Source organism: Megalops cyprinoides, chromosome 6 (genome assembly GCF_013368585.1).
Source record: "Megalops cyprinoides isolate fMegCyp1 chromosome 6, fMegCyp1.pri, whole genome shotgun sequence".
NCBI lineage: Eukaryota > Metazoa > Chordata > Actinopteri > Elopiformes > Megalopidae > Megalops > Megalops cyprinoides.
In genome coordinates this window covers 38,728,982-38,752,903 of record NC_050588.1, presented here as the reverse complement: position 1 = coordinate 38,752,903, position 23,922 = coordinate 38,728,982, and the positions used below count along the sequence as shown (strand labels likewise).

Below are 23,922 nucleotides of genomic sequence, written 5' to 3'. Positions count from 1 at the left end.
GTGTTTTGATCTGCCAGTGTTCCAGCGTGTGTGGTGTGTGTGTGTGTGTGTGTCATGCTAATGCCTGTGTGTGTGTGGTGTGTGTGTGTGTGTGTGTCATGCCAATGCCAGGGTTTCTGTTTGCGTGTGGTGTGCAGGAGAGGGTGTGACAGGCAGCTTCATGTAGAAGTGCATGAGACACTGACACCACAGACAGACTGTCATCCCGGGCCTCTGAGTGTAACGGACAGCTGCGCCCCCCCTTGGGGGGTGGGGGGTGGCAGGGAATGCTGGGGGTGCAAGCATGAGGTGAGTAATTCATTAGTGTCCTGGAACACATATGGGGTTTTATTACACTGAGTACCTACCATTCAGGAGAGGCTACTGTTCTCATTACGACAGACGTCAACCACAGAGTAGATCTCGCGGTTGGCCAGTTATATCTAACAAGGATTAGTCTTCACTTGAACAAAAAAAATTCTATTGAAATTAATACATGTTTAAACACATTAATATGATGCAATATTAGTGCATGCTTGTATTTTCTAGGGCTAAGAAGTATAATGCTGCAAGTTACCTACTAGCTACTAACTATAGATCATCATAACATTGAAATGTGACATTACTTAAGTAATAATACTATAAAATTCTCTGGGTCTCAGTTTTTTTCCATTAGATATAAGGTCCCTTCAGCGGGTTAGAGTCATTCACTTGTGGCTGCAGATAGGAGTCACAGAACACTGCACATCCTGGAAGTTAGCGGCTGTTTGATTGCGCTTCAGTGACTAAAGCTTTGCACGGCTGGAGCATCACGTCAGACTTAGGCAGTTGGGCAGCTAGTCCATACAGCCCATTGTTTTCCTTACCTGTCATAAACAAAAACTGCAAAAAGTTTGATGGTAGCTGCAGATAGCTAGCTGTTGGCGTTGTCCAAAGTGAAATGTTTTGAGGAGCTTGACCTCACAGCTGTACAGCTAGGTGACTAGCTGCTATATTTCCACTTTATTGGCAGGAACGTCACTTTGTGTCCCTCTGTTATGAAATTTGTCCCTCTCTTCTCTGCTTTCTGCATGGATGATGATTAGTGTGGTCTTTCAAAATAACTTTACTTTAATGAGCGTCCCCTATCTTCGCATCACCTCTGTGCACTACGCTTTAGAACAAACACACACAATGTGCACCTTCACAAGGCTTCTCGGTTACCGTAAAATCCAACTGCAATCCTGCAAATACCTGCTGCCTACGGAGCATGTTACGACTGTGTTTGGGAACCAAGAGGAGAAATCAGGATATCCTTCACATGTCATTTTCTGCTGCTAAACACACGGTAAACAGGTCCCTTAACATTTGGTGTCCATGATGGAATCCCTAGACAGACAGCATCTTATTCATTTATTTTTTGGGAGGGTGGGAATGGGGATGGGGTGTCAGAGGATTTTAATTAACTAGTTAAACTGGAGGATGATTGGATGGACAGATTTAAGGATCACGACTGGGAATTTGGCCAGGAAACCATAGAACATTGTTCCTCTTTGTGGCGAGTACCATACTAGGGCCTTGAGAACACAGCAGTCAGGCAAAAGACTGTGTTTCCTACAGCAGTATCGGGTCACTGCATTGGGGAATTGGTCACTCGCTGCAGGGCTGAGACTGCCCCCTACTGGCCTACCAACACCACTTCCAGCAACAAGCTGGTTTTCCTCAAGTCCAGTCTTACTGTAACTACACTCCATAGTGGAAGGCATTCTAGTAGATATGTCCTTTGGTCGTCTTTGTGTATAAAAGGGGATTGATCTGATCATAAATTCTTATTCCTGTATTTTTTTTAGATGTTCCCCCTCCTCTATGGAAAACTCCTCTGTGAGAAAGGTATTACAAAATACAAATTACAAAATAGGCAAGACTCAAAGGAGTCAGTGCATATTTATTTGTGCTACAACATCGCCCTCTGTTGATTGATCACTAAAAAGCCACAGTAGGAGCCATGAACAAAGGTGGTTTGTTTAACTGTACCTTCCTTGGGCGTCAATTTGCACGGTAAAATAAGAAACCATGGGGCCAAATAACCCAGTATTAAGAAAACACTGAACAGCATTCATTTGCAGTTTTACCTGTTTCCATGTCACTTTATTGAATGCACTCTGTTAATCACTCTGGTTAAGAGCATGATAATGCAATGGTAGGTAATGTGCATGTGTTAATGTGGCCTAAATGGTTAGTTGTAAGATGGTGTTGTATTGACACCACTACTTTGAATGTCAGAGCTACAGATGTTTATGTACTGACTAAGAATATTTGATGAATGTGTTCTGGTGACTGACTAATTTGTGTATGTATTTAAAGAATTTTTGTGGACATTTGGCTAGCTTCATGAGTCATGTGAGGCACTGTAATAGCAGATATAGGCTACAAATTTGTGGATTACACAGCTGTTGTGAAATTAGAACAGCACTGTGGGAGAGCAGCGAGACCCTGTAACTGGACCCAGCTCTGTCATTCAGGGCAGCTCTGACCGAGAGAAGCCTGAATGTTCACACTGACACAGAGAAAGGTCACCTGAAATAATCCCTGTGTCCCGGAGCACAGGGCACAGGGTGGCACAGACCAGCCTCTCTCTCCTCACTGCACAGACAAGGCGGTGCAGTGACAGCCCTTGATTTAATTATCCCCTATTGTACTGGCTTCTGCTGTCTTTGACTCTTTGCGCTGGCTGCTGGCCGTGATGGAGCCGGGACAGGCCATGTCAGGAGCCGGGACGGAAGAGGGGAGGTGTTGGGTCAGGAAGCTGGTGTAGCAGAACACAGGTCTGGATTTAAGGGCTGTAACTGTTTACAGCAGTTGCGCTTGTTTTACCACAGTAAATAAAAAGCATTTCCATGAGTTTCTCCTCCTCTGACTGCGGAGTAAGAAAAGAAAATGACGCCTGGTCTACAATCTATACATCGGGGGGAAAGTTAAGGTGCTTCCTCCATTCCAGCTAAGATGATTCCATGTTTACATAAACTCTGCAAATAAATTATTTATTCAAGGAGGTATGAACAACATGACTGGGTTTTTTTTTATCTTTGCACGCATTCTTTTTGAATGGGTTTACTTTCGTCTTGCACAGTTGCATGATGTGTATCACGGATACCGCAGAGAGTATCTGAATTCGTTTTGCTGCTGTAGTATTGGGGCTGCTGACTTTTAACCTGTCTGATAAATAATGTAAATTCTCTTACATTCCAGAGAGATGCATGCACACCGCTCACCCAGCATCGGATACTCCCTTCATTACGTTAGGTCGCCTGCGGTCATTACTAGCTAGCAAACCCACAGTTTTATCACCGGCCGTGGTGTTAACGCTAAGTGCGGACCGCGTCTTCGCCTCCTACACCTCACCGAGAAGCTATACGGGGACAGGCTCTAGGCGTTCACGTCCATCCGCCATTTTCAGCTGATTGAAAGCAGGTACAAAAGAACAGAAAAAAACACGGTGTCGGTTAAAATACAACAGGTAAGTACGAAATACGACGAGATGATCGTCCGCGTCGAGTCAAAACTACATATAACGGCATTCGGATAAATCACGAAAGCGCGGTGTGAGTCTAGCATCAGTTTGCACGGCACTCTTTGAAAGGGCGATATGCGAGTAACAATAAACTGTATTTCTCACGTCGTTTAACTTGTGGGCTCTGTGAACCTCAATCTCAACGTAGCCTACAACTTAAAGTAAAAGCGATCACAGTGTGTCAGACAATGCACGCTTTCCTCGTGTGTAACAACTTTTAGATTGGATCACATCGTCTTGACTTATTTCCAACAAACGTAGAAAATGATGGACAGTGATGAGTTATTATTACAGCCTGTGAACGTTATGAAAAGAGATGCTAAAATGCCAGTGGCGCGTTGTTTTCAGGCGTTTCCTATGTGTGTATGTATTTTGTGGTGCTAGTCGGGAGTTGTTTGTTCGTTGGCAAGTACTGTTTCATCCTGTCATGTAATTCATATTGTTCTTAAACCGTGCACGTCTGGTAGGAATTAAAGACACAATCGAGCAATTTAACAAAGTTAAACTTAAAACTTGAAACTGATGCGCTTCTGAAACCATTGTTTACCCCGGTAAAGTGCCATCGCGCCGTTGGTTCTTTGTCCGCTCGGACTGTAATTCATCACAAAGATGTCTTCACAGCGAAACGCCGTTAAACCGGCACTTTGCATATTCCGATTTCACAGTCAACCCACTTAGTTTATGATCTTCCTCTTGCCGTTTTTTCATTTATAAATTACAGGGGGGTGATGAAATAGAAAGTTCTGGATCTCATAAAATGTAGCACCAAGCTTCAATATAATTTTCATATTCGTTTTGTAGTGAGGAAGTAGGAAACCAGGAATTTGGAATAGTGATGAGGTCGTTTTGTTTGAATACTATTTTAATAATATCGGAGTTTCATATTGTAAACCTTGCTCGAAATACGGAATCCATAAATATGTCTGTCTGGAAAGGAAGTGCAGTCTATAGTGAGCAAACAGGCGGCCTCACGGTTGCTCACTATCCTGCCCCTGCGGTCATCCCAAAATATATGTCACTTTATTCAAATATTTGTCGACACACCCACACAAATCACATCGTCTATTAAAATGATCGACGTCGCAGTTTAAAATTATATTTTACCCCACAAAAAGGCTATCTGAACATTTTTGAACACAAAGAAGATCTCACACTTTACAGGCCAGTGGTTTTGTCAAGAGACCTCAGTTTTGTTTGAATGCTTAATATGAATTTAATATGGGTCATTGTTTGAGCCAGATAATAAGCAAATGTGTTTTTCCGTATTCAGTGTGCGTTTCATATGATGTCAACAACGAGGACGTTAACTGTTAAACCTTAGTTGGGAGGAGGAGCATTGTATCTGTTTCTGCTGAAACTACCAGCAGGTCAAGCCCTCTGTCTGCCATGACACTTTTGTTAGCGGCCTTTGGAAGTACACAGATAAAAATGATATTAAAACTGATGATAAAAATTTGAAGAGACTTGATAAAAAAGTGAACAGGCAGCATGTTTATTTGCTTTGTGATATTTTGCGGTAAAAGTTAAAGCAGGACTTAATACTTAAGTCCTGCTTTAACTTAATACTTAGTGTGAAAGTAAGAAAGAGTGAGCTATGTAAACTCAATATCGATCAAAGCTAGCTAGCCCTGAATTGGTTTTTCGATCTCAGTCTGGAAATACCGAACACAGGACTGTGTGGGTCTTAGTGTAAATTTATGTGGTCTGTCAGTTTCTGTAACAGTTCATGCTCTTTGGCTGACAGCAAACATTCAAGCACTCTGAATGCATTGTTGTGTCTGCGTGGTTTTTCCTGACGACACTCAGGGAGATGTGCAAGGGGCGGAGCCACAGGAGAACATGCGCGTCTGAAATCACTGTCCCCAGCGCAGCGCTCTAATCCTAATCCCCTGTAATAATACAGTGCTCCCAGCACCTGTAAGATCAGCATGTGTGCTGTTTAAAGAAACTCCACGTCAACAGTGCAAATGAATGCATGCATGTTGTCATATCTTCTTAAGCCAGCAGCCCGTGTGCTTGTAGGAAGCAAAGGCCCTCCTACACCAGGCCCTAAAGTGGCTCTCCTGGGCTGGTGAGATTAAGGGGTGTCAGACAGAACCAGAGAGACGGTGGAGCCTGTTAAATCCCAGATGGTGTGTGGTTAAAGAGCTCTGTGAAATCTCATCAACGGGATCTATACAGTATGAAAGGGAGAGGAGGACACATTTAGTGGGGGGTGGGTGGTGCACATGAACCGGGGATTCCGCTGAGAGATGGTGCTACATCCATATAATGTGTGTGTCCATGCTGTCGTGCAGACTCTGTATAAACACACAGGCTGCTCCAAGAGTCATGAACCCATTGTAGAGCCCCTGCAGAGTGAGAGAGAATCAGAGCCAGGAGTGGGTGAGAGGCAGAACTGTTTGGAAGTGGACATTCCATGCCAGAAAAACAAAGAAATGATGTCAGCCACGTCGAGGCAATCTGTCTCCCGTGCAGGCTCTAACAGGGACGCATCAACACAGACTCGGGCTGAACACACTGTTTCTCTCCTGCTCACCCTCAGTCAGAGCCGTGGCATAATTTGCACCACGTTATCTTATTGGCATTTAGCATACACTAACTTTTTACATGTTATCCATTTATACAGCTGGATATTTACTGAGGCAATTCTGGGCTTAGTACCTGCCCCAAGAGTACAGCAGCAGTGCCCCGGTGGGAAATCAAACTGATAGCCTTTCGGTTATGAGCCCTGCTCATTATCACTATGCTGCACTGCCATCCATTTCTGATTATACTGTGCCAAGCGTTGTGAGGGAGGAGACCTGTAAGTGGAGGACTAGTGTGATGGTGGGCTGTGTTTCAGGCAGTGATGGCCGTGCCTGGGGGCGCAGGGGAGACCCTAGATACTGTCCCACCCCACGTCTGGAAGGGGCTCCCACAGGACCTACGGCTGAGGCCATCAGCTGTCAATCAAAGTCGCATTGGTGAGTGTGGCCGGGGCTTGTAAAGGGTATGGGGGGTGGGGGTGGGGCGGGGGCATGATCTCTTTGGGTGTCTATCACCAGCATGAGAATAAAGAGGCTTTTCTGAATCGGGGAGGACCAGTAATGACTGAACAGAACTTAATGTCAGCAGAGAATGACTGCATTTCCAAATGCCGAAGAGTTTTCCTCATCTTCATTTGAATGTGACAGTTATAATCAATACACTCACTCATTTCAGCACCACACTTAAATATAGTTGCATCAATATCGTTGAAACATACTCAGAACTGATGCAGCCATTTCAACACCATTCAAAATGCGGAGAGGCATGCTTGTGTAAAGTCCTCACCACTTCACTCCATTCATTCAGTCACCTGACTTCTCTGATGAAGCTACGTGATGCTGTTGGTATGTGCTTCCACACTGCATATTACAAAAATAACAGCTGCAGTGGCTTGTGTTAGCGGAGAGGATGCTGCAGTTCTGGTGCCCTCTCTGAGCTTTGCTGCTGTCCGTCTCTCTGATGGGGTGTCATGGCTGCAGATTGTCGTGCGTTACTGTCACTGGGCTCAGTATGATGAGGGTTCTGAGGTGCTAATGTGTTTTGGTCTCAGTAAACTGGACTTGGATCTGCCCTGACAAACCTTTGGCTGCTGTCATTATACAGGCTGTCAGCCAAACACGCTCGTACCAGAGAGCTCTCTGACCTTCATGGATACTGTTTATGTGTAATGTTCTTTCACACTGGATAGATAAGACAAACAACTACGAAAATGCTTATGCTTTTGTCCCCAAAGCATGGGTTCACCATTTGTTTCCTAATTGCAAAAAGGTATTTCCCCCAGAATAATACCATTAGCTGTCTGTTCCAGCAACATCTGTTGCATGCGCTGCAGACACTTTCAAAAGAATCAAAGTATATGAGAAAAATAATGTCTGCACACTTGTACAGTAGTAATGAAAATATGCATAACTCCAGTTGCCAGGCAACATTTGATTGGCAGGTCATGATGTGGGCATGGCTGCTCCTGATGTACTCTCTTTTTCTATTTCTGTCTCTGTATAACACATCCCCCCCCCCCCCCCCCCCCCCCCCCACACACACACACACACACAGGTGTCTGGGCCTCAAGACTAATCTCTAAAGGAAGACGATTTGGCCCATTCCTGGGGGAGAAGAAGAAGAGGTCGCAGGTGACCAGTAATGTGTACATGTGGGAGGTGAGAGGCAGACTATAGGCAGAAACAACCCTGTGGTCCACCACAGAACAAGAAGTGAGGTGCCCTTTAGGAAGTTAACACTTGTGAAAACAGGAACAAAAACACCACAAGCCTCTTTAGCATTGAATGTAAGCACATTGCCAGCATCCACATTGCCAGGTTTAAAATCTACTTCAGGAGTCACTTATGAAACATCTATGGTGAGTCTGCCAGACACTTGGAATGGACTGAGGAGAAGCCTATGTAAGAAGATGGTCTGACATTATGTACTTGGTGGTCTAGTTCACAGGTCATTGGTCAATATAAAGTGTTTTTCTAAGACCCTGGCATTACAACAGCCCAAGAGAGTGGTCTGAAGAGATATCCGATTTTTAACTTGTATGCACCACCAGATACGGTGGGTTACTTCGCCTAGGGTCCCCTCATGTTACAGCTCATTTGCACCCTATAGTGACTGGTAAGATGGTCTTCAGTTACTTTGATGATGTCAGTGAAGGTACACCTATTCTCCAGGTGCCATTTTCTCCACAGTGGTGCACTGTAGGACTTGTAGTGAGAAATTAGTTGCTGGCTGTGTGCTAGTGCGCTGGAGGGTTGCATTTGTGATGCCTCAGTGCTCCTGTGTTAGTGTGGACAATGCTGCAGACAGGCAAAGCTAATGTACAGCTGGCAATTCCAAAAGAGTAAAAAATGAGAAAAATCATTTTCAAAGAAACTTAATGTGTTTGTCAAGTGTAGCGTAGTGGCATGGTGTACCTGACTGTACCTGCTGTCTGTCACACCTGCTGCATGTCTTCTACGCACCTGCATATCTTTATACATTTTCATTAATGTGGCATGGGCAGAACTGCATGTATGTTATTTGAGAGCAATAGCATAAAGTCACAATTCGTGACTTTGATGCTAAAGTGGAATTCCAGCTTTGAGGCAGGTTTAGTAGAAGTTTTAACGTGCAGTGTGAAGTGGGCCTTAGAAGTTTGCACATTGTGCAAATGAAGAACTTGTATGGTGGGAAGTAGAGCAGTTCAGCCAAATGTGTGCCACTGTCCCCATGACCTCCTGTCCCTGTCGTGGGTGCCCTTGTGCCTGTCCCTCACCTGTCTGCCCTCTGCAGGTGTACTTCCCGGCCTGGGGGTGGATGTGTGTGGACGCCACGGATCCAGAGAAGGGCAACTGGCTCCGTTACGTCAACTGGGCACGGTCTACCCAGGAGCAGAACCTCTTTCCCCTGGAGATCAACAGAGCCATCTACTACAAAGTGCTGAGGGTATGTCCTGAGCTCCACCCACAGAGTGCCAGCAAGCCCATACTGAACTCAGAGATGGGTGTAGTCGCCATCTGTCTTTTTTTTTTTTTTACATTATATTATTGGCATTTAGCAGACACTCTTATCCAGAATGACTTACATGTATCCATTTATACAGCTGTCTGAATGCAACGGCTTCCTGTTTCTTTCCAGTTTGATTCAGTTCAGTGGAAATTGCATACCTCCCTTGAGCTTGGGGTGGGTTGTCTTGTGTGCTGAATTTCTGCAGGAAATTGACTCGCCCCAAATTAAGCACATATGAAATGAAAGGACAGAGACAAGCTATCTTTGCCCCTTCACTCAGAAACAACAAAAGGGTTTTGTATAAAGGCAATTATGCAGATCTGCCTCTTACAAACAGATGGCATCTGCTATGGTTTCACCCCCTGGTTTCTGGAACTTAATACAAGATGTGCACAAGGCACTCAGTTTCACACACACACCTGTAATTTAAATACTCATATGTTTTAAGTATGCAGCGCTGTTTGAGAGCAAGTGATACTCTACAATTCATAATGGTTGGTACCTAATTAAGGTAGCTTTAACTAATAATACCTTGAACATGTAATTATAACTTAAAAGCCTAATGAGTCTGACATGTGACTGTTTTTCTTTCGTACCCAACTGTCAATGTATGCCATCTGGCAGAGACAGTTTCTATTGCTGGAACAGAATATACCAGCTGAAACTTCCTTTAAAGAACTCTCACAGACTTATCTGTGAGAGTTCTCAGAAAAAGTTAAACTACAGGGAAAAAGGGAGGGGGGAAAACCTAAGTCCAAAACCTAAAATGTAATTTTAGTGAAAATCTGTAAATAGAACAACTTCTCAAAAAAAGAAAAAAAAAACCTATGCATATATGTATTCAGTTTGTTTTGTAGATTCTCACTGATTCATATTGCATAATTTTTTTTTCCATTCTCAGTTAAATGTCTCTACTTTCAGTTCTCACGTGGTGTACTTATTATCATGTGGGGGACAACAAATGTATGTACAATATTAATATTACTACCAGTATATGCTGTTGTTTAGGACATGAAACTTGTCAGTAAGCAGGTACACAAGTATTTTCCTGTAAAGGAAAAGAAAAACTGATCATGCTGTTAAGGATTTTTGCTCAACATAGTAAGCGATGATTTGGCTGCTCTATGAGATAGCAAGCTGTGGGGTGGGATGGTGCTAATAATTAAAGCACTGATATGGAGTACAGGGAGGAGAAATGACCGAGGTGGAATTTAGGTTAAGGTAGCTGGTTACTGGTGTTTCATTAGAGGTTGAAAACTGGTTACCCATCTTTCTAATTTATTGATTTTGCCATATCTGTGTCTAGCTGTGTCAATAACCCTAAATGTGTCGAATCCCCTCAGATTAGTAGCTCACGATACCTTTGTGTATCACAGTTTGTAACCTATTAATCGGGCAGTACATTTTCACTATTCAGTGCCAGCTGTTCTGAGTCCAGAATTGGAGACTACAAGTTGTGAAGCAACTGGTCCAAATTTATGGAGTCATGTCAACTCAAAACACACAACGTTTCGTATTCATATACCTGTCATGAACGAAACCGGGATTAAAATATCGATATGAATTTATTCGTTTAGTATAAAAAACCGATCCATTTCTCAATTAAAGTCGATTGGAAAGCGGCAAGTGGCGGTGCACTTCTCCGTATTGATGTCTGTAAAAATATATCCCCGCCCATCCATCCAGCTCCGTGAGATCAGCGGTAGTTTCTCGGTTGTTTGCCGACAAACCTGCGTTAGGCTTGGCCCTGAGTGTTTCTCTGTTACACTCTGCAGCCGATCAAACCCGGGGAGGAGTTGCTGGTGTGGTACAACGGGGAAGACAACCCGGAGATCGCAGCAGTTTTAGAGGGGGAGCGAGCGAGCAGTTCGGGCAAGAGAAAACCCCGCAGAGCCAAGAGAGGTATGAACTGCACTCTTTTTCTGACCCCCTGTAAGTAATGCAAACCGTTCCGAAAAAGTGAATCGTTGCGAAAGACTCGGTTACATTTTTAAGGTGTTGGCTAGCTACCTGACTGACTGCCCCACGCTGGAAATGCGAATTTGCTGACTGGCTAACAGAGTGACAACGAGTGAATTAGTAAGTGAACTGATACGAAAGAAATGTCAGTTGTAGAGAATGAAGCTTTGTGTACATTAGCTAGATACCTTGCTAACCTAGCTGCTTGTATAAATATATATATACACTCCAATCATACCATATATAAATCCAACTATATATAGTATAGTATATACAATATATACCAAGTATAGCTATATAAAATACAACAATTATAGCTATATATGTACATCGCACGCACGAGTGACCTTTCCAGGCTGCGGAGTACAGCCCGATGGCTTTAAAGGGGCATTTCGATTAGCTGGCTAGCTAGTTTGTGTAGCAGTTTTGCCGAACTGTCCATTATATATGAATCCCGTATTTATTTAGCTCGGTATGCTAGCTAACAGTGTACTCGGCAGCTAATCTAACTTCTAGCTAGCATGTATGTTGGTAACTAGCTAAATTAGCCCAAGTGTTGCATACTGACGTTTACTTCTTTTGGTATCGTAAATACTTATTGGATCACCTCTTTACGTTAAGTTTAGCAACCTAAGAATTAGCAGAACTAGCCACCTAACCACAGCAAAGTAACACATGTCAAACTTGTTGGCAATTATGCCGGAACAGCTGTAACTATCCTTAGCTACTAAAATGAGAAACGACTCCTTGACTTAACTAGGCCCAAGCACAGTGACACTCTCAAGCCGTATTTATTGTACACAGCTAACAAGTGGGGTAACTTCGTTTATATTTTCCTAGTTGACCAGCAACTTTTGTTGAGAAGTAGCAAAAGCTAGCTCAGGCTAGCTCTCTGAGTTGCGTTGCCGTTGCTATCAAATGTTGCTATCTGGCCACTGTAATTATGGCGAGTTTAGCGAGCGTTTCTGTAATTTTATTTGCTCCTGAGTTCATATACAGCGTGGAGCTAACGTCGAGTGTCGCGGTTTTGTATAACAAGGCAGGTTAAAATACAAAAGCAGTTACTCAAATCTAGTTTAACGTTAGCTACCTAAGCATACAGACTGCTGAATTCATGACTTGTTGGCAGACTACACAGGCTAACGCTAACTACGTGTCAGACGCACGACTGCATTCATTCAAGGTTGTAAAGGTCGAAATTATATTATAAATAATATAATAATAATTACTATTATAAATGGTATTATTTGGTGACATTGATGAAGTATTCATCTGTAACTAACACGCTAGTTAACATGATATCTGTAGCTAATTAGCCGTTAGCTAGCTGTGTAAGGTAACTCCTAAGCAAGTTAACGATATCTGTCGGGCAGATAGTGTTGCAGGCCTCTGTCCTTTTTAAAGCTGTTTGGATTATACTTTAAATGCAAAACATCGTAATTGAAGGAAGACTTATGTAGTTATCTTATTAAGAAAGCTGGCTGAGTAGTCTAGACAGCTACCAACCACATGGACAAAATACTTCCTTTACTTGATAACGAGAACTGCTTACAATCCGTACGTGCAACATTTAAGGTACCTAGAGAGGTAGCTAACACATAATACTTTCTTTACTAGATTAAGAGAACTGCTCATAATCCGTACATGCATCTGATCATCATTAAAATACGTAGAGAGGTAGCTGCCTAACAGAACATTCATCTTGTTGGCTAATTTTTTAACTGAAACGGGTTGTTATGCAAGGCGCAGTGCGATTGTAAGGGGATTTAAAAGCCCGGAATGTGAACCCGGTGAACTCGGGCCTCGTAGCCAGACAAGCCCGATATATCCGCACCTCTGCGTTTAAGTAGGGCAAGTCAGGCTAACTTTGTCGATATTCTTCATGATTGTTGAATATCTAGCTGATTAGTTTATTTGTTTTTTTATTTTACTTTCTATTTATATTTTATTTTTATATTGGTTTTGTCTATTAATATCTAGCCCAGTCGTTGTCTTTATCTTGGGTTACACCATCAGAAACAAGTACTGTGGATAAACCAAGCTGATTTTGTAAGCTCGCTTGGTACGTTAGTTGTGTTTCTTCTCAGTCGTCGTTGTGAAAATTAGTGTTTAGACATCCCTTATTCCGAGATGCTGATTGCAAAAGGCTTTTGAGGTTGTGTGTCATTTTCAAGCTAACGTTAGCACCGTAGGCCTGGTTAAATTTAAAGGGCGCTTAGTCCAGACGGGGGGTTTTAGATGCAAAGAACGTATAGGCTACCTCCATGCCCATACAGGTAACGTTAAGCTTTTAAAGCCCTGTAAAATGAATGTAATTCCTCGGCTGTTTTGTTACCTGCCTATCTATCCTGTCTTAAGAGATGACTTAAAGTGTTGTAACATGTAAATTAGAATTTAGGTAAAACTTGAAACGCATACATTTCATTCGGAAATAATGCTTGAAATAATAATAATAATTTGCCTTTTGTCGCTAGTAAGTGTCCGGTGAGATGAGGAAAATTTGAAGCTGGGAAAGAGGGACTGTTTGTTGTTTGTTGTTGTTTGACCGTCTGACGTTTGTTGAAAATGTATATGCACTAATTTCACATTAAAAATATACATTTAAAGTGCCATCTTTGATTTAGCTAAAACTTTGCTGTGATATTGCACTCTGTGGTATGAGCGGTGCTCTTATTATATCCTGGAGAGTTTATGAGGCAGTCCTTACGTTCTGTATGTGAGGCTTTACCCATGTCCTCTTCAGGGATAATGTTAGCCTCCCTGTTGAATTTACAGGATCTCCATTTTTCAAAACTTTGCTCACATCAATCGTGGGAGTATCATCGGTTCTCGAATGTAATTTCTGTTCCATTTGGATGGGTCAAACATATTTACTGTTGTTGTGTTCCTGAAAGACTAAAGAACACTGCCAAGCCACTATTTTCAGTCATAATCTATGTTTAATGGCAAAACTCCAGGTGTCATCACACTGGCCACCCAGACTTAAATTTCAAGATGTTTAAATACGACTGTTCATTGTGAACTGTAATATCCTCCAACTTTTTCTCACCACGAATAGTATTTTGGCAGTCAGACAGTATCATTTATTTATCTCTCTCTGCTGTCAGAGTAGTATGGTTCCACAGTTCCTAAATTTCGGGCACAATGCGGAGACACAGGCAGGTTACCTCTCCTTAAATTCCTGGGCTGCAGCCCCTTGGCAGCCTTCTTAGGTCATTTCTTATCTTAATTTGCATGTTGATGGGACCGGTGCAGAAAGCTGCTGAAATGCATTCTGGGGCTTGAATGATTCTTTTGGCTGCTTTAAGAACCACAGAAGGTTTTCACATTGCCCCATTTTATTGCTTAAAAACAAGCCTTTGGTCCAGATTCATACTGCGGTAAAAAGAGAGAGACAAGTAGATTTTTAGAACTGCAGCTGAATTTCACTAAGTTTTGTATTGATCTTGAATGTGCATGAGAATTATGTTATTATTGGAGGTTGAAAGTGTTGTCTGAGCTGGATGTTTGTGACCTACATTTGAGGGTCATGAGTTTGAGTGGCATGAATGAGGATATGTGGAGAGGTTTGGAGGGCACTGTTGCCACAGTAACTCCAGCAGAAGCCAGGATGCTGGTTCACCGTGTCCTTGCTGAGGCTTTTTGTCCTGAAGGCCGTGACCCTGTACTGGTCTAAATCTACTCCTCTTGTGTTCTGTTGAATGAAGTAAACTGAAATTTACATTGAGTGGCCGTTTATTCTGGGCAACAGGAAGAAAAGCATGCGGTTATGCAATACAGTGGGCATCTCAGAACAGTCCTAGCCAGTATTCTGTAAGACTTTACTTGGCCAATGTCTTGAAATCACATATTCTATATGTAGAAGATAGTCATCTCAGTGCGGGTCTCGTCAAAAGCTCTTCTGTTGCTGCCATTGTTGAAGCTCCAATCATTCTGATTTGCTGCCTTCTTATGAGCGTTCTTGTAGGCGGGTGGGAACTAGAACATCCATAATCGGCATGGAAACGTAGACAGCACTGGCTCCTCACGTTAGGAGCTGTAGGCTCCAAGAAGGAGGATGGAAGGACCACTGGGCCTGAACATCTGGTCTTAATAAAATATCTGTGTAGGAGCAGTCCTGAGTTTCAGGAAGTATACTGCATTATGTGGGAGCTGTAGGCCAGTTGATTCTTAGTTGCTTTCAAACATCGACATGATAAGCTAATTTAGCATTGATTATTGCTTGGCAATCTAATACAGTACTTGCAAGCCAAGTAATGGGTATAAAACGTCCTCCATTCTCTTCTTAATATTGGGACTGGTAAAGGAGCAGGGCTTGTATTGGAAATATCATACACTGTGTATACTGCAACAGATAGATGACATCCTGACTTTGCTGTCAGTTGTGTGCAATATTACGCATTGACAAGTAGGCCAACATGGGTCCACGTTAAAACTGAATACTGAATAGATGATCAATGAAATGTTTTTGATAACAAATCCTCTGTTTAAACATGTGGCAGGTTTCTGTGTTTGTAACATCACCAAGGTAACTCAGATGTTTTTCAGTGTAGACAATGTTAACCTGTCCATCATCCGTTCTGCGGTTGTCATCAATTATAGCATAGTAATAGGAATGCAGAAGGGTCCATTTAAAAGGTCTTCGTCTCAGAAGTGCGGGTGGGTGATGGAGAGTGCTGTGTGAAGTGCACTCAGGCCAGATTAGTGTGGCCCTGTGACCCAGCCCTTGTGCTGCGGGTCTCTCAGCTGATCTCTCTGTCTTCCGCCGGGGTTTCTACCTTCCACGCTGGGTGTGTCAGTCGGACTGTGTACCACACACCCTGTATAACTCTGTCAGGATGTGCAGATGTGAAATGTTCAGCGTGTTGATGTGGTGCCATGTGTGAGAAGAGCACTCTGTCCCTACAGCCAGGAGGAAACGGCCAGAGACCGCCCAGCGGGGAGAGACCGCCCAGCGGGGAGAGACCGCCCAACGGGGAGAGACCGCCCAACGGGGAGAGACCGCTCAGCGGGGAGAGACCACCTGGAAGGCCGGACAGGAAGGCTTCTGTGGGGCTGAGTCCGTCACCATGGAGATGAGGGATTCTGAAGGTGATAAGCGTTCTGACGGGCTCTGTCATAGCAGCAATTTGAGTCCCTGTTCATGAAACTGACAGACCGTGGGGGTTCAACAGTGGCACAGTAACCATGCCATAACAATTTCTGCCACATTGAAAACGACCTTACTGAAAGTAATACAGTAATGAAACAAGTCAGTTATGTAAATTATGATAATATATAAAGCAGACTTACTCCTTAAAGTGCAATGCAGAAAATTCGTAAGTGCTATGGCATAATTAGTTAGGGGAGTCAAGATGCAGTCTGTAGAAGCTGGACTTCAGCCAGCAACTCTGCTGTTCTGCAAGATTGTGTTGTATCTTGTGTTATTTATGTTAATTACAAATTCAAAACAGCCTACATGATTTGCTGGAACTTGTGACTTATTAGTGATTTGATTATTTTTTGCATGCGTTTGAATATTCCTAGAAATGAGCTCCTTAAAATGGCGGTAGTGCAATTATACCAAAGAAAGTAAATATATTTCTCCCTTTTTGTAGGTTATTTGAAATAACCAAGACATGACAGTTGGAAATGTGTGATATGTCAGTTATATTCAAAAACAAAAACAAAAATGAGATGAAATCCGATGAAATCTGAAATTTGTAACCAGAATATTTCATTTGGTGTGGAATTGTGTATATCCCACGGTAGGTCTGAAAGACAAGGATGAGAGTCCTTCCCATTCGTCAGAACCCCCAGAGACAACCCCGCCCATGAAGCCCTCCCTGCCCGCAGAGAATGAGGAGAATCACAGGGAGAACCAGCGGCAGCCAATCCAGTGGCAGAGTGGGCTGTCCCCAGATGAGACCCAGCCAGTAGAAACTGAGCAGATGGATGAGGGGTCGAGTTCCCATGCAGGTCCTGAGGTTGGCAATGTCAGAAGCACTGAGCAGGACCCCGTGCCTCTCTCCCCTCTACCAAAGCCTGCACCCGATGTTGAACCTGAACCCGACCTGGAGGGCGAGCCCCAGGCCGACGCCCCTTTTCCGTGCCCACACTGCGAGCGATACTTCAGCACCAAGCAAGGCCTGGAGCGGCACACACACATCCACGTCTCCGCGAACCTCCACACACACACCTTCAAATGCCGCTACTGCGGCAAACTGTTCGGCTCGCAGGCGGGCCGCCGCCGCCATGAGCGCCGGCACGAGAACGGGCCGAACAGAATCCCCGGCGCGCTCTCGCTCGGGCCCGCCGCGCACTCCGGCGGCTCCAGCCCGGACACCACGGCTCCGCCCGGCCACCGCCTCATCACCGACCCCCGAAATAACGCCGCGACCTCGGAGCACCCAGGGGGAGAGAGGTGCGAGGGCGCGGCCGGGGCGGAGCGGACCTTCCCCTCGGACGAAAGCGGGGAGCCCAAGGAGCTTCACCCCTGCAAGTACTGCAGGAAGGCCTTCAGCTCCCACACCAACATGAGGCGCCACCAGCGCAGGATCCACGAGCGCCACCTGCTGCCCAAAGGGGTGCGTGGCAAAGGCTCCCTCCTGCAGGACGCCACTCCGCCCGGGGGGTCCCCCGGCACCACCCCCCCGCGGACGTACCGCCCCAGCCGCGGGGAGGAGGACGAGGCTGACCGCCAGGAGGAGTACGCCATGGACATCTCCAGCAACATCTCGGAGAACCTCAGCCTGTACATCGACGGGAAGATCGCGGGCAGCGGCGTGGGCAGCGGCGCGGGCAGCAGCTGCGAGGTGATTGAGGTGGACGCCGGCTCCGCCGCCCTGCTGGGCCTGGACACCCTCATCATCAGCCCGGCCCTGACGGTGGAGCCGAGCCCCTGTGCCCTGAGAGAGGCTTCTACCACCCCCTCGGTCCTGAAAAGGAGGACCGCCACCCCACCGCTCCTCCCCGGGGTTAAAACAGAGTCAGAGTCTGAGAGCTCTTCGTCATCCTCCTCTTCCTCCTCTTCCTCCTCCTCCTCCTCCTCCTCCTCATCGTGCATCATTTCGTTAGTGGGAGCTGTCCCCCCACAGGCCTCTGAGAGTTCAGCCTTTGCAAAAGAGAGGACGGCGTATCTCTCCCCGAAGCTGAAACAGCTCCTGCAGACCCAGGACCCCCACAGGCTGACGCCCCCCGCCCCCCGCCTGTCTCTGTCCCCGCTGTCCTCTGGCGCAGGCAGGTTTAAGAGGCGCACCGCCTCGCCCCCCCACTCCCCCCAGCACAGCCCCCTGCCCAAAGCCGAAGGCTCCAGGATTGAGGCAGGCGCCCCCTTCTCTCTCAGGTCTCCTCAGCGGGAAAGCCGTGAGGACACCGCCAGCCCCCCTGGAGCGGACCAGCCGGTGACGAGGGCGGGGGGAAGCCCCTGCAACCAGCAGCCCCTGGACCTGTCCGCCGTGCTGGGTAAGAAAGGCCAGGCTGCTGCTGCCGGCCTGGGGGAGGCAGTGCTGGACTTGAGCACGAGCCGCAAAGACTCAGACGAGCCCCAAAGCACAGGAGGCCCCGCCCCCCAGCCACTCCGGAAGAAGAAGCCCAACACCAGCATGCTGGAGAAAGTTCTGATGAAGGAGTACGGGGGGATGGAGCCGGCAGGAGGCGGTGTGGCTGATGCCCACAGCAGCCCTGTCAGTGACTCAATGCCCGATGACATCACCGTCCCCTCCCCTGATGGCTCTCCATCACATATGCTGTCTCAGTCAGCTGTACCTTCCGTTTCGCCACACCCACCCCCTCCCTCGCTGACGCCTGTGATCCTGGACCCCTCCCCTTGCACTGCGACCCGGTCGTCCCCCACCCCGCCCCCTCCGGTTCTACCCTCTGTACCCTCCCCCCTCTCTCATCCCCAGCCCAGCGCATCCCCCGTTCAGAGTCCCCTTCCCACATTGTTACCTGTAACCTCCCCCGCATCCTTGCAGTGCTGTCTGAACGACCTCTCGTCTTCTCCAGAGGCTGGTTCTGTCACTGTGAGGTCAGACTCTCCGACAGAGGACAGGCGTCCAAACTCAGGCCCTGCCATTACCAGCCAAACAGACCCACAGTCTTCCCCGGCAGGTCCTCCCACAGACTCTGAATCTGAGTCCAGCACTTCAGCTCCAGGTGATACCACAGTAATCCCGTTATGCATTAGTAGTAATGAAGCCATGTCTGCAGGTTCCATGGTTCCTGTGGACAGTGTCATAGCTCCCACAGCTGTACAGGAGGATTCTGAAGAGCCTTCCTCAGACGGCACTCTCAGCTGGGAGCTGAAGGCTGAGGTACAGGAGCACCCTCACCCTCTCCATCCCCCAGTCCTCGAGGCTTCTTCCCCTGAGACTCCTGCAGCCTTGTCAGAGAGCTCAAAGCCTCCGGTGTCACCCCCTCCTCTCACTGCTGCTGTAATCAAATCAGAGCAGGACGCCAAAGAGGAGCCCGACCCCAAGGAAGAGCCGGCCCCTAAGGAAGAGCCGGCCCCCGCAGACCCCTGCGCGGACGGAGCCGGCCCCGAGACGCCCCCCGAGCCGGAGCCGTTCCGCCGGAGCTTTGTGTGCAACGTGTGCGAGGCGCCGTTCGGCTCCATGAAGGAGCTGCGGCTGCATGTTGCGGCGCACGCCCCCGACTGGCCCTTCAAGTGCGAGTTCTGCGTGCAGCTGTTCGGCGACGGCGCCGCCCTGCTGGAGCACCGGTCTGCCCTGCACGGCGTGGGCCGCGCCTACGTCTGCGGCGCCTGCTCCAAGGAGTTCGCCTTCCTCTGCAACCTGCAGCAGCACCAGCAGCACCTGCACCCAGGCCAGGACTGCACGCACGCCACGCTGGAGAGCGGCAAGCTGCGTCCTCAGAACTTCACCGACCCCGCCAGGGGCGGAGCCGACCCCCCCGCTGCCGCCGTGGACCCCCAGCCCCCGGCCGACGGCCCCTCCGAGCTCCCGCAGCGGGATGAGGATGAGGAGGGGGACGAAGGCCCCGAGGAGCCAGACGACTCCGCGGAGGAGCTCTACACCACCATAAAGATCATGGCATCCGAGGGGAGCAAGCGGAGGGGGCCGGACGTGCGCCTGGGCATCAACCAGCACTACCCCAGCTTCAAGCCGCCGCCGTTCCCCTACCACAACCGCACCCCCGCGGCCGCGGCGACGGCCTCCGCCACCGGCTTCACCGCCCACAACATCCCGCAGACCTTCAGCACGGCCATCCGCTGCACCAAGTGCGGCCAGAGCTTCGACAACATGCCGGAGCTGCACCGCCACATTCTGCACTGCGCCAGCGCCAGCGACCGCCGCCGCTACACGCCCAAGAGGAACCCCGTCCCGCTGCGGCGGGCCGCCAGCGACCCCTCCGCGCCCGCGGGCTGGGCCAGGCCGAGCGCACCCGGTAAGAGGGCCCTGACCCGCAGGAGCAGGTACGGCCGGGGGGAGGTGGAGGAGCAGGAGGTACACGTGTGCCCACACTGCCAGCGGGAGTTCGCCTACCGCAGGAGCCTCAGCAAGCACATGGCCGTCAGCTGCCCCATGAAGCCCGCCCCCGGGCGCCCCAAAAGCGCAGCCGATGCCCCGGCCCCCCCAGAGAGGAACGGAGGTCTCCGCAGGAGAACGGCCGATTCCGAAATACAGGATCAGGTGTCGGACCCGGGGCAAAGAGCCCTAGGCAGGACCAGGGCCCGCAGTTCTGGCCCGGTGGAGGACAACAGCGTGGACCCCACAGCCCCTCCCGGGAAGGCCAAACCCGCCCCCCCACAGGTGCAGCCGAAAAGGCCTGCCTCCTTCCCTGCTGCCCCCGCCCCCATTGGTAAGAAGAGCAGGACCGCGCCCTCTGAGCCGCAGCCCCGCCCACCCTCTCCTGGCTCCGCCCAGCGGCCTGCCGTGAGGATGCAGCGGGGGAGCAGGGAGCCCCCTCCGAAACAGGCAGCAGAGGGAACCCTGCCCCCCCTACAGCCCCGGAAAGAGGAGCGCTCGGCGGTGAAGCTGCGAGAGAGAGCAGGGGGGCCCGTCACCCGCAGCCTGCAGCTGGCCACAGGGGGCGCTGCTGAGGACGACCTGAACCCAGAGCCCAGAGAGACTCAGGTAACCAGGGACACAAGGACGCTGGGGTCCCTCAGGACGCCGCAGGGGGAGGGTCACTGATCTCCGATCAGCGGGGTGGAAATTCAGACTTTTCCCATACGGGCTAGTGAGAACGCTTAATAAAATAACACACCTGATCATCAAACCAAGGGCAGATACATGCAGCCTGTACCTCTGCAATAGGTGTAATTGTTGACTCGTCAACATGCCAGTCATGTTCCCCAAGTCATTCATAGGCAATATCTGTCAGTGTCATTACCCGTAATGCCTTTGTTTCTCTTTCCCTTCTCTCCCTCCTCTAATGCTGCTTTTATCTTGCTGGGAGCAGGAGGTGAGGTAGCCAGGTGGGCATGTGGAGGAACGCCAGCAATGCTGGGACCGGCTGTCAGGAAGAATGCCAGGATCCTGGCCCTGCGCTTGGGAAGATGTCCAGGGTCCAGGAGTCTCCTAAGAGAAGACTGACAGGCCTGGCTGTCCCACAGCACAGGAGAGGCGTACCGAGGTCCTGGATCGACCCAATCGCATCAGGGCAGGGTGTGCCCAGAAGCCTTGGGACGTCTAGATAGCAGTTCAGCATGGCATTCTGGGAAGTAAACCTGTGCTGGGTTTGTGCAACCATTAAAATTGCAACCATTAAAATCGCAAATGATGCTGCCTGACCCTGAGGATCGACAGTGGTCCACTGCAGTGTCTGTCAGGCGTGCACAACCAGCCTGGAATCTTAGTTAGTTTAGTTCCTGTTGTGCATTAAGTCATGGAGTCACTTCCTTGGTTCAGCAGGACATTTCTGTGTGTGTGTTCTCTCTAGACCCTGCACTTTGAATACTGTGTTCATACGGATGATCTAAATAAAATTAAGTTAATGCATATTTAATTTTTTTGTGCTCAGCAGAGAGCGAGTTATGTGCTGCAATAACAGCTTATATGCAGAGTGATGTTGTGGATTTGGTTGTCTTTAAGCTTTGTGAGCCGTTTGAAAATAGACAGTGGGAGTGGGTGTGACAGGAGGGAGTCGCCCTCCCTGTCTCGGTCTGCCTAAAACCACCTCAGTGACACCTCTGACCTGTCTGCAGATCTCCACCCGATTACTGAACAAATGACGTCCTCTCCAGGTGTCACCAAAGTGCTGCTTACCTCTGTCACAACTTTGTTTCATAAGGCAGAGGGGCAGTGTTCATTGAGCACCTTTTAGAGGAGGCGGCCACCACTGTGACATCACAGACATTCTGCTATTGGCTTGAATTCGGCTAATGGAGGTCTATCTAGGTTGTTTTTTGAGTGAGAATCTTTACTTTGTTTGGAGAAGAGCCATAATTTATCAGTTTCTTCAGTGGAAGCAGATTAAACTGCAGAACTTTGAAAGCACTTTTTAGATCCCCCTCAAGAGCCAGAATATTCTGGAGAAATATGAAATATCAAGAGCATCACACTTTACAGCAGCAAACCTGGCTCTGAGATGCATAGCACTAATTCTCAGCGTTGCATTTTTCCTTTTGGTTCGTGCTTTTCTGTCTTTCGGTAATGTTAGTGTGTTACATGGTACTGTACATTTTTTCAGCACATGTTGAATTTCTTGTTTAAGATGGGAGGCTTGAAAATGAAGTGTTCTGGGGGAAAAAATGTTGTGAAATATTGTAATGTTTTGCCTGAAAGCAGTAGGTAACTGGACAATGAACTCTGACCTCTGTGAATGAGCTGATTGAGCTAATCAGAAATATTCATGACCTTACCTCAAACATACTTCAAATGCGTCTGATTTGAAACTCTTTTCTTTAAAAGTTGGAAGGTCACGTTGCATGGGTAAGGGCGGTAACAGCAGCCGATACTCACGATCAGAGCCGTTCTGGTTTGATCGGATGTTTGTTTGCGGTCGTGTCTTACTGAGTTTGTTACAGGTTGTCCGTATGCGCAGCGGGTTCTTGTGAGCTCCGCTGCTGTGTGATTGGCTGCTGTTTCAGCCATGTCTTTATTTCAGCTGCTCAGAAGCATTAAATCCTAAATATGCTGCAGGACTGGTGCAATGAGACCAGTCAGGGCTTTGGTTGACTCGCGTGTGGGATGTTGCATCCTCTTTGGAATTCTGGGTAATGGGGTCCAGTCCGTTAGGGGCTACTTCACTGTTTCTGCCTCTGAAGAAATTATATGAATGATGAGCAATAATGGTGTCTGACAGGCTAGTCCAGAGAAGAAATGTAAAAACCTGAGACCTGAGGTTCAAATGTCCAATATACACCAAATTCATTTTTCAATTTGTTCATTGAAATTCTTCATAGAATGCGATGGGAAATTTTCAAATCATGAATTGGATATTGGTTAATTCCCTGAATTGAAATGAAATTGACCCAAACTCTGATGTGACACACTCTGTTCAGGTGGATCTACCTCTGTGAAAGGCTTCAGAGTTCACACTGCGTTTTACTTTATCTTCCGTTCAGACACACCACCTGAGTGTGTCGCCTGAGCATTTCGCCTCCCTGCTCCCTGTATTCCGTCACTACCTGCCCTCCGTCAGAGCTAAGTCCCGTCTGATTCATGGGTAAAGTGCTGGCAGCCTGTTAGCCTCTTTTTGGGAAAAAGAAGACCATTTACATTTATATGTAATATTGTGTGGAGTTGGTGAAATCAGTGGATAATGATCTCTTTTTGTGTTTGAGGAAAGGAGGAAAGCAAATCCCTCATGTAATTACATATTGTTCAAATTGAAAATTGAAGATTAAATATTGAATTTAATTGAATATTAAAGACCTTTTTCCAGTTCGACTCCCTTGGTTTCATTTTTTTGCCAGGTCAGTGTGCGTAGCGCTTATGTTCTGTGGGTTCTCCATTCATGGATACACCGAT

The 23,922-nt window shown here is 47.4% G+C and overlaps 1 protein-coding gene across 1 annotated transcript; it reads left to right on the top strand.

Annotated features, from left to right (window-relative positions):
- The first annotated feature begins 3,421 nt into the window (after positions 1 to 3,421).
- Positions 3,422 to 23,636, top strand: prdm2b (PR domain containing 2, with ZNF domain b). The gene is made up of 8 exons (XM_036531555.1): positions 3,422 to 3,475; positions 6,375 to 6,495; positions 7,613 to 7,716; positions 8,831 to 8,983; positions 10,822 to 10,948; positions 15,914 to 16,096; positions 16,757 to 21,081; positions 21,410 to 23,636. Exons 2-8 carry the CDS (start codon positions 6,381 to 6,383, stop codon positions 21,419 to 21,421), a joined length of 5,019 nt encoding a protein of 1,672 aa, XP_036387448.1. The 5' UTR covers positions 3,422 to 3,475; positions 6,375 to 6,380; the 3' UTR covers positions 21,422 to 23,636.
- The last annotated feature ends 286 nt before the right edge of the window (positions 23,637 to 23,922 follow it).

What these genes read in the sequence shown, in the direction of transcription:
- prdm2b (XM_036531555.1), top strand. Translation starts at nt 6,381, where the DNA reads ATGGCCGTGCCTGGGGGCGCAGGGGAGACCCTAGATACTGTCCCACCC. An exon ending in GTAATGTGTACATGTGGGAG is followed by an intron (nt 7,717 to 8,830) that starts GTGAGAGGCAGA and finishes TGCCCTCTGCAG; the next exon opens with GTGTACTTCCCGGCCTGGGG. An exon ending in ACCCCGCAGAGCCAAGAGAG is followed by an intron (nt 10,949 to 15,913) that starts GTATGAACTGCA and finishes CTGTCCCTACAG; the next exon opens with CCAGGAGGAAACGGCCAGAG.